This window comes from Anguilla anguilla, chromosome 8 (assembly GCF_013347855.1).
Source record: "Anguilla anguilla isolate fAngAng1 chromosome 8, fAngAng1.pri, whole genome shotgun sequence".
NCBI lineage: Eukaryota > Metazoa > Chordata > Actinopteri > Anguilliformes > Anguillidae > Anguilla > Anguilla anguilla.
Genome location: NC_049208.1, coordinates 5,097,038 through 5,107,408, shown reverse-complemented (window position 1 = coordinate 5,107,408; position 10,371 = coordinate 5,097,038). Strand labels below are relative to the sequence as shown.

General features: G+C 46.7%; 1 protein-coding gene across 1 annotated transcript; it reads left to right on the top strand.

Moving 5' to 3' along the window:
• Nucleotides 1–2,434: 2,434 nt before the first annotated feature.
• On the top strand, nucleotides 2,435–8,775 carry LOC118234723 (astrocytic phosphoprotein PEA-15-like). The gene is made up of 4 exons (XM_035431510.1): nucleotides 2,435–3,148; nucleotides 6,957–7,131; nucleotides 7,538–7,693; nucleotides 8,223–8,775. The coding sequence occupies exons 2-4, from the start codon at nucleotides 6,960–6,962 to the stop codon at nucleotides 8,285–8,287; spliced, it is 393 nt and encodes a 130-aa protein (XP_035287401.1). The 5' UTR covers nucleotides 2,435–3,148; nucleotides 6,957–6,959; the 3' UTR covers nucleotides 8,288–8,775.
• The last annotated feature ends 1,596 nt before the right edge of the window (nucleotides 8,776–10,371 follow it).

Here is a 10,371-nt window from a genome sequence, read left to right as displayed (position 1 = left end):
CTTCGATCTCACAACCTTCTATCTCAGCATTCTATCTCATAAGAGAGCTTCCTAGCTCGTATTGCAGAATTCTGTCTTCCATCCTCCAATCACAGAGGAACTATAGCCTGGAAATACAGACTGAACACAGTCTGGTTCTGTAAACGAGGCCTGTGAATGTAGCCTGGCCCGGTAACCACGGCCTAGTCCCATTAATGTGGCTCTCGCACTGCTGATGGGACTGTGTGTACTTGTATGCATGTACCTCTGTGTGTGTGTATGTGTTGTGTGTGCGTCTGTGTGCGTGTGAATGTGTGCGTGTGTGTGTGTGTGAGAGAGAGAGAGAGAGAGAGAGAGAAGAGTTGCTGTTTGAGGGGGTATGTGTGAGCATGCATGTTAATTTACAGATTGAAAGAGGAGAGGTGAGTTATTAATAAAGCTCAGAAATAGGATCTACTGTATTATTTGCTGGTTTGCAGGGTTGAAACTTATTTAGTCAGTAGAGGGGATTGGGAGGGGGAAGTTAGTGGATTATGAGCAGGGCAGAATGCCTTGACACCCAAAGCATAAATGCTTGCATGACCAAATCGAATAAGACTACCAAAACTGCAACTTGTCATCTCAAAAAGTTATTTCTATCTATCATTACAGATGGCCCGATGATTAGTATAGTATTTCTCAAACATTTGATAGGATTCTTGGAAAATATGGTGCCACCTTTAAAATACTCAACAGTATTAGAGAGACAAAAATCTGTGGCAGGTTGCAAAGCAATGCGAAATAGCACCCTCTACACTTGTTCCATGCCTACCACATTTCTCTGCAGTACTTTGTCCACTGTGAAAATGCTGACGTTTTAAATGTTGCTAAATGAGCTATTGTCAGCGATAATTCTGTCTGTGATTTCCCTAAGCCTTAGAACGTCTGCTTCCACCATATTCAAAATGGTGGTTTCCTGCTGTTCTGCAAGCATACATCCTCTTGCAAATCAGCTGAAACAAAGAACCCTCCTGGAGTTTATCATCTTCAATTTTATAACATTAGACTATTTTAGACTATTATGTTGGCACAAGTTTCACAAGTGAATCTTGTATTCCCAGATGCGATTTCAGGCTAAAACCAACCCAGAGGTGACCTCTTTTACACATATACATAGGGACTCGTTTTTGATTGAATAAATGTGCGAAGACATCTTTTCAGAAGAGTTTCACAATTATGGGAGTAATTTCCATTGGCTAAGACCAAAGGCTTTTTAAAAAAAATGTGATTTATTCGAATTATTGTGGTGTCTGTTGCATGGATGTGTGCTTACTGTTTTACAAAAATGTGGAAATGGAAATGACTGTTTGGGGGGGGGGGGGTCATATGGTGGGTCATGTGTGTGGGGATGTGCTTGTGTAGCTGTTTGGTGATATGGTTGTGTGGATCACTGAGTTTTGTGGTCATGTGATCATGAGACGTTGTTACTTGGTTGCGTGAGCCTCGTGCTACTCGTCGAGACATGTGTCTGACTAGCTTCACTCGATCAACTTGAACTTTTACCCCCTCTAGTGGTGGTATCTTGCTACTGCAGCCTCACATAACTCCTCTCTGCCTTCAAGTTCATTTCCGCGACTTTCCTTCAAGATCCATTCAATATGGCTGTAACAAAGCAATTATAACTATTCTACAAAACTTGAGGAAGGAAATCCAGCATGGAAGAGAAAGTGGTGAAATTTTTTTCTTAAAAAACATGATTCACATCCAGTTCGAGTGCAGAAATTAATATGATTTGTTTCACACTCTGAAAGTACATACATGTTATGATTTTATTGTTTGGTTGTCATTTACGTCTTAATTCTATAGAAATATATTTGTGAGAGGATAGCCTGAAACTGTTTTGTGTCATTTTACTGCGATGTTTCAAAGTAATTTATGCTAGAAGTTAATGTCCTGGATAGATGTGACCGAGTCTGTGTCCTAATGGCACGTGACAATTAATACAGTTATGTACTGAATGCAGTTAACGACGTGTGCAGTGACATATCCTTAAGGGAACCATACAGACGTTCATATTACATTAGATTCACTTAGCAGATTTTTTTATGCAGAGCGACTTACAAAAGCGGAGAGCGTCAGTCTCAACGTCTCATCGTCTCATGATACAAGTGTGACATGATCACAAGAAGGCACAAACGGACCATTTATTATCAATAGCTGTATAGTTCGCGAAATAAACCAACAGATAGCGTTGTAACCACAGGTAAACAGCCTGCCAATATGAATAAATGTGAAATAATGTGAAAATGTTATGTCACCACGGTGAATCAGAGAAAAACACCTCTATCATAAACACTAATTTCAGGGCTCGTGATTTTTTTTGAGTAGGCTGGGTTCCACTGACACTGCGTTTTCTCTGGTCTTTTGAACCATTCTATGAGAATTCCCGTGGTTCCGCTAAATCACAGTGCAACTGCGAGAGCTGAGTTAAGAGCGATCGCGCAGAAACGAGATCGCGTCCCTTCGGCATCTCCGGCTTGCATCCGGAACAGATTTCCAGAATGTGACGTTATCGAACCTGTCTCCGGCGATGTGGAATGCTCCTTGCATCCGATGCGTTCGTTCTGTAGTCTGTCCACACTTCAGCTCAAAAAAAAAAAAAAAACACGACGCAGACCTCTGGAGACAGACAGGGGTCAGAGAGAGACACAGGGACTGGGAACAAAAGAGGAGGGATTTGCGGACCGGATAACGCGGTGACATCAGCTGTGAAAAATGTGTGTGTGCGCCTGCGAATGCACAGAATCCGGCGTGTGAGACCGTAGGGGAGGAGTGGGGAAAAAGGCGTTTCCGTGCTGAAACCGGCCAGAGCTCGGACAAACCGACGTACTGTGAGATCTGGCTGAAATATATACACACATTTTTTTTCCTTTCCATGTGCAGGCCTAATGCTAAAACGAAAACACAAATATTTGAGAAATTATAAGCAAACTATTGTAATATTTCCAATACCAATCGACGAGTGAAAGGGACTGCAGACTGTCCAAAAGGGTTCGCCTACATCTCACGCGCGTTGATCTGAGAGAGACACCAACGGACCCGACTGGGATTAAACGACACTTCCTCATTCCCGTTAGCTAGTCGGTCACAGCATCTCTCCGCCACCGAGTCACGCCTCGGAGTACCCGGAGTAAGTATATATCTGAACGCATCTGCGAGTCGCCTTGTTAGCCACGAGTTGACCATGGTTATTTTGAGCATTTCCCCCGTTGTTGCTGTTGCTGTGGTCGTTGTCAGCCTTTATTTTCCACCGTTGATAGCCGACATAGCCAACCTGATCAGATTGGGTCGTCAATGACAGACGTGTGACATTCCATTATTACATCATTTAGGTACGTTAGCAGTAGCCTACCACCATTTCGGCCGGCATTAGTCGTCGAAGTTTTGGCGATGTTCCTTCTGTGTGGTCTTCTCTGGTGCCACGCCGGTTTAGGCTTGAGGCGTGAAACTCGATAAAAGTTAGCAAAACAGAAGCGTTAGGCTGCAAAATGTCCCGATAAATGCAGATCTCCGAAAATGGTCTCAACACGATTACCTTAACGTTTAACAAAATGTATACCGTTACCCTATTCATTAAAGATCTCCAGTACGACCTAACGTGGTTTTGACTGCTGTCCTACAGGCCTACCAGTAATTAAGTTTCACCATTAACATGTTTGCCACCATAAGCAATACGATTTTCATTATTTGTTTTATTTTCCTTCGAATGATGACCGTGCAAGTGAATGGCTAATGCTGTTCATACATCCTGACCACAAAAGTGCAGCCTGGAACATTCCACCGCGTGCGTACCCCAATCCCCGAACATTTTAGATTGGACAGGGCGGGCATATGGTCACGAGCCGGGTCTAATTGGATTCAGTGCCGAAAGCACCCCCCCCCCCCCCCCCAGCGCACTTCTGTGTGCCACAGAGAGCCGTTACGTGTTGCACACCGCCCCCTGCGTATCTGTGCTTATCGGAAACACGGCACATTTAAGCACGCTAAGTGAGCATCATCTCCATCGCCAGAGGGTGTGTGCAGTGTGTGTGTGTGCGCGCGCGGGCGCGCCCGTCAGAGAGAGATTCTTCCAAAATAGATGACACGTTACCTTTCACTGCACATATAATTTTCTAAGATAATTTCCTTCTTTTTGGTTCTTGAATTGTACGTCTCTCTTTCATGCACAGCTGCAGTATATTGTCCCTGCCAGTAGGTGGGGCTGAAGCAAACTGAGCAAATTGTAATTTGTGATTTAAAAAACACACAGAATAGGTTCTGGAATGTCTACACCACAAAATTCCATTCTGTTGAGGATTCGTCCGAAGCTCAGAACAGAGTACAGGGCTCCAGAATTACCTCCCTCCACCCTACACCCTTCCCCATCTTCCCTTTCAGCCTGTGGGTGTGTGTGCACATGTCTGTGTGTGTGTGCACGCAAATGCGTGTCTGTCTGTGCATGTGGGAGTGTGTGTGTGCGTATGCTCGTTTGTGTGTGTACGTGTCGTGTGTGGATGTGTGTATGCACGTGCATGCATGTGTAAGTGTGTGTGTGTGTGCGTTTGTGTGCTCGTTTGTGTGTGTAAATGTCGTGTGTGGGTGTGTGTGAGTGTGTGTGTGCGTGTGCATATGTGTATTTGTGTGCTAGCATGTGTGTGTGCGTGAGTGTGTGCATGTGTGAGAGTGTGTGAGGCTAAGCGTTCACATTGACCTCTTTCTTGTTTCCATTTTTAATCTAAAATGCAATTGGTTGAGGAATCCAGCAGAGGGTGGGAGTACAGCAGGGAGTGAGGGAGAGAGAGAGAGCGAGAAAGGGAGAGACATGAGAAAAAGAGAGAGAGAGCTGGAAAACTGGGAAATAAGGATATGGAGGAAGAGAAAAAAGAGAGAGAGCAAGGGCGTGGGAAACAGTAGTCTTGTTCTTTCATTTTATGTGTATAAGTGTGTGTGCTTGTGTACACAGGCATTACAGGACTGTGGTTGTAGGGCGTCAGTGTATAATGGGCACGGAACTGGGCTTGTAACCTAAAGGTTGCAGGATCGATTCCTGGATAGGACACTGCCATTGTACCCTTGAGCAAGGTGCTTAACATGCATTGCTTCAGTATATATCCAGCTGTTTAAATTGATGCAATGTAAATCCCATGTGAAAAATTGTCACTCTGCATAAGAGTATCGGCTAAATGCCTGTAATGTAATGTAATGTAATGTAATGGTGCTGCTTGTGCTTTTGACATTGGGAGACGGTTGCTTCTTGTTTCTGTAGCAGCGGCTGGAGCTGAACACCATATGCTAATGTGGCTAATGTGGACAGTTGAAGCTTTGACCATCACACTGAGCAGCTTGTTTCTTCCCTGTTGAATGCGAAAACTTTTCTTTTTTTCACCAGCGTTTCGAGGGACTGCTCGCTCACGGTTGTGATTGGCTGAGGACCCAAAGGATCCCTCTGTACAAGCCATTGATCCGTCTCATTGGCCCGGATGGCGCTCAGCGTTTAGCGAGCTCTGAATGTGCTGATTCTCCATTGTGGCTAAAGTTAGCCTGCCGCCATCGTGCTGTGTCATCGTGCACATAAAGCTAAAGACGGCGTTAGCATGGACTAGCATGAGCCTCCGCACTGTGGCAAATTATGAAACAAAAATATTCTACGGCATTAATCAGTAGCCGGATTGTATATAAACAGTTCTAAAATGGCAGCCGTGATAAAAGTTGTTCACGAGAATTTATTGTCCCCTTCAAACAGAGACCACATAGTACAATGTCCAGAGTTAATTCAACTCTGACAGAGTACGTGTGAGTCCAGTAGGGACCATGTAAGAGTTGATTTAACATTGAAAATTTGAACTGACACAATCGCCTGTGATCCCAGTGGCCCAGGTGATACACTACATGTCCAAAAACATCTGAACACCTGACATCCAACATCTCATCCAAAAGTATGGGCATTAATATGAAGTTGGTCTGCTCTTTTCTTTGCTGCTGTAACAACCTCCGCTCCCCTAGGAAGGATTTATACTAGATGTTGGAGCACTGCTGCAGGGATTTGGTCCCATTCAGCCAGAGGAGCATTAGTGAGGTCGGGCCACTGATTGGGCGATTAGACCTGGCTCGCTGTTGGCTTTCCAATTGATCCTGAAGACGTTGGATGAGGTTGAGGTCAGGGCTGTGTTCAGGCCAGTCAAGTTCTTCCACACCGTTCTCAACAAAACCATTTCTAATTGGATCTCGCTGTGTGCCTGGGGGCATTGTCCTGCTGAAAGAGGAAGGGGCTTTCCCTAAACTATTGGGGAAGCACAGAATCATCTAAAGTGTGACTTTATACTGTAGCACTAAGATTAGCCTTCACTGGAACTAAGGGGCCTAGCCCAAACCACAAAAAACCAGCCCCAGACCAAGGAGAGTCCTGATACAGTTGGTCATACTGTGTATTTGAGGTGTGTTTGACCATTCGGTTTGACTGTAATCAGAAGTAATGTCCTTCAGGCCGATGAGGGCTTTTTTTTTGACTGAGTGACCTGTCTGAGACTCTCTCCCTCTCGCTCGCCCCGCAGGCCATGTCGGAGTACAGCTCTCTCACTCTCTCTCTCTCTCTCTCGCCCCTGCAGGCCATGTCGTAGTACAGCTCTCTCACTCTCTCTCTCTCGCTCGCCCCGCAGGCCATGTCGGAGTACAGCTCTCTCACTCTCTCTCTCTCTCTCTCGCCCCTGCAGGCCATGTCGGAGTACAGCTCTCTTACTCTCTCTCGCCCCTGAAGGCCATGTCGGAGTACAGCTCTCTCACTCTCTCTCTCTCTCTCTCGCCCCTGCAGGCCATGTCGGAGTACAGCTCTCTCACTCTCTCTCGCCCCTGAAGGCCATGTCAGAGTACAGCTCTCTCACTCTCTCTCTCTTGCTCGCCCCGCAGGCCATGTTGGAGTACAGCTCTCTCACTCTCTCTCTCTCTCTCTCTCGCCCCTGCAGGCCATGTCGGAGTACAGCTCTATGCTGAGCGACCTGTCTGAGATCATCACCGCGGAGGACCTGGAGATGCTGAAGAGCGCCTGCAAGGAGGACATCCCCGAGGACCAGAGCACTGCCATCACCTGCTCCAACGACTGGTTCAGCTACCTGGAGAAGAACCACAAACTGGCACAGGGTGAGGGGAGGGAGGGAGGGAGGGAGGGAGGGAGGGAGGGGGAATGACTGGTTCACCTACCTGGAGAATAACCACAAACTGGCACAGGGTGACGGGAGGGAGGGAGGGAGGGAGGGAGGGAGGGGGAATGACTGGTTCACCTACCTGGAGAAGAACCACAAACTGGCACAGGGTGAGAGAGGGAGGGAGAGAGAATAAAAAAGGGAGGAAGACAGTGGAAGTGAGAGAGTAAAGAGAGATGGTGAAGGAGGTATGGAGAGAGAAAGTGAGGTTGGGAGGTAGCGAAGGGCAAGGAAAGGATGTTTTGAGAGCAAGGAGAGAGACAGAATGGAGAGAGAGAGAGGAGAAGAGAGGACGGAAGGCCATGTTTTAAAAGTGCGCTCGCCCCTGTCCCGCCCCTGCACAGACAAGCTGTCCTACATCGAGCACATCTTCGAGATCTCGCGCCGGCCGGACCTGCTGACGCGGGTCATCGAGTACCGCACCACCGTGCTGAAGATCTCAGAGGACGACGAGATCGACACCAAACTCACACGCATCCCGTCCGCAAAGAAGTACAAAGGTGCCCTTTTCTTTCGCCCTTTTTCTTGCTCCTACTTTTCTTCCCTCTCTGTCTCGCTCTCCCCTTTCTGTTTCATCTCTCTACCCCTCTCCTTTTCTCTCTCCCACTCCTCTCTCTCCACCTCTCTCTTATTTTCTCTCTCTCCCTTTCTCCCTCTCCCAAACCTTTCTCTTGCCCTTTCTACCTCATCTGTTTCTCTTCCTCTTTCCTTTTCTCTCTCTCCCCACCTTTCTTTCTCTCTCTTTCTCTCTCATCTATTTTTCTTCCTCTCTCCTATTCTCTCTCTCTTCCTCATCTCTGTTCCTCTCTCTCTCTCTCCCTCTCCCTTTCTACCTCATCTCTTCCTCTTCCTCTTTCCTATTCTCTCTCTCCTTCATCTCTCTTCCTCTCTCGCTCCCTCTCCCTCCCTTTCTACAGCATCTCTTCCTCTTTCGTATTCTCTTTCTCACCCTCATCTCTCTTCCTCTCTCTCCATGTTTATTTCTTTCTCGCCCTCGCTCACGGCAGTCTCTGTCCTTTCCCTCCCCAGATATAATTCGCCAGCCCTCTGAAGAGGACATCATCAAGCTGGCCCCGCCCCCCAAGAAAGCTTGAGGTCAACGTTGGTGACCTCTGCACTGCTCCCCCCTGTTCCTCAGCACCCCCCTCTTTCCCTGTTATTTACACCCCCACACTGACCGACCCAACAGCCAATCGCAGCCAGCTATGCATAACTCCTCCCAGCACTGTGGGTGGGAAGGAGGAGGGAGAGGCCTATGTTGCTATGGTGATGTCCAATCAGAAAAGAGGACGAGATTCGTTTGTTGCTTGACGTCGCTGATCAGATGCAGGACTGGGTTGCTGGATTCGTCCTGCGGTTCCCTGTATTGAGGCAGATTATGTAGACTCTGTTTTTAGACCAACAGACCTACTGGAGCAATCGGCACAGTTGAAATTATCAGAATTTGGTTTAAATTCAATTCAGTTCAGCTAAATTCAATTTATTGTCATTATACCATTCCAGTATAACAAAAAGTCTTGTTCGCCAGTCTCTCTGGTGCAACATAAAAGCAAAGTGCAGTCACTGACACAGTTAAAAAAAACACACTTTCAAGACAGTTTTAGACATAAAAAACACAAAAACAAAACTAAATAAGTAAATAAAAATAAGAATAGAAAAGCGTTAAAAAAAATTAAAAGTTATGTATAAAAAGTGCAAGTGGTCATGGGTAAAAAGTATTGCAGTGCCATTAAAAATTCCCGTTATTGCACAACCCGTGTCCATAGTCAGGCGTAGTAATCAAAGGAAAGGAATTTGTCATCTGAACTCTACCGCCCCCTGATGGCACCAGCCCGACACTTTAACAAATATTGGCCTGCAAGAGAAGGATAGCAGAGGGGTTTTTTAAGTGAGAGCAAAACAATAGGAGAAGATAGAGATCTGGAGAAAGACAGAGATCATTTGACTTACTTTCTCCTTGCTTTTCACTAGTCCTTGTTTGACAATTTGCGCACACGGGGGGAAGTGGGAGTCATTTCAACACCAGTTGAAATGCCACCAGTCTGGCATTGAGGATAGGTGGTTAAAGTGGTGGATTAAAGTCCTTCCTGTTTGTGATGAGTGCTTCCTGTCTGTAGCAGGTGCCTCTTTCTGTCTGTGACAAGTGCTTTGTCTCTGTAGTGAGTTCTTCCCTGTCTGTGGTGAGTGCTCTCTCTTTTTCCCGTTTTACAAAGCCCATTTTTCTCCGCTGGTTAGGGCCTGCATTCCCAGCATGCATTTGGACCGTGCTTCCTGCCTCTCGGGGTGCTCTCTGCTTATGGTCAGTGTAACAGCGAGGGGAGGGCACGAGAGGCAGAAGCGATGCCTCACTCATGGGGGGGGGGGGGGGGGGGTAAATTCGGCTGGAGCAGTGCTCGGTTTAGACTCAGGGCCGCTCGGTTCTCCATTCACTGTGGGTCCTGGGGGGTGGGGGGGGGCGGGCTGGTTTTGTGTGCCCCTCTCCTTCTCAAACTCGTTCTTGTCTTGAGGGTGCGTGGGACCATACAGCAGGGAAACTGTGATGTGCGTGGAGCTGTGCTGGATGTTTTCTGCCAGTTAATGGAGTCATCCGTGCTTATCGCCTCTTGCTCAGACACACACACACACACGCACACGCACACATACATATTTACGCCATGCTATAAATTAACTGAGGTCCCAACTAAAACGTTATTCTCTGACTCCACCCGCAGCAATTGCTCCTCCCCCTTTTCACAAGCTCTTTTTTTTTTCAGTCCAATCAGAGACATATGACATCACACAGAAACAGACGACATCACTGAGAAGGATACTAAGTAGCGCTTCGTCTGTGAACGAGAAGCCAGTTAGTACAGTGGAACGTCAAAATGGAGACTTAAATGAAGAGAAGTCTATGTTTTAAGATCCTCTTGGGTAAAAACACCTAGTGGGAGGACCCAAGAACAGCCCAGTGCACTGGGCGATAAATGCCTCTTACACCCACCAAACTCCGCTCATGGGTTTGAGTTTTACATCATAGTGCATCCCCCCCAAAGCTCAGGGTTCGAGCAACAACAGCGCACCTATCTACAGCATTTCCTCATACATTCCCCTTCCAAACATTAGAAGATTCTTGCATTTCCATCAACTGCTTCACACTTGCTTAATAGAAAAGAAAATGAAAACAAACTAGAAGACTCCC

Bases quoted from the DNA above. Each gene is read 5' to 3' on its own strand.
- LOC118234723 (XM_035431510.1), top strand. From the start codon at position 6,960: ATGTCGGAGTACAGCTCTATGCTGAGCGACCTGTCTGAGATCATCACC. The intron at 7,132-7,537 runs GTGAGGGGAGGG...GCCCCTGCACAG, and splicing joins GAACCACAAACTGGCACAGG to ACAAGCTGTCCTACATCGAG. The intron at 7,694-8,222 runs GTGCCCTTTTCT...TTCCCTCCCCAG, and splicing joins GTCCGCAAAGAAGTACAAAG to ATATAATTCGCCAGCCCTCT.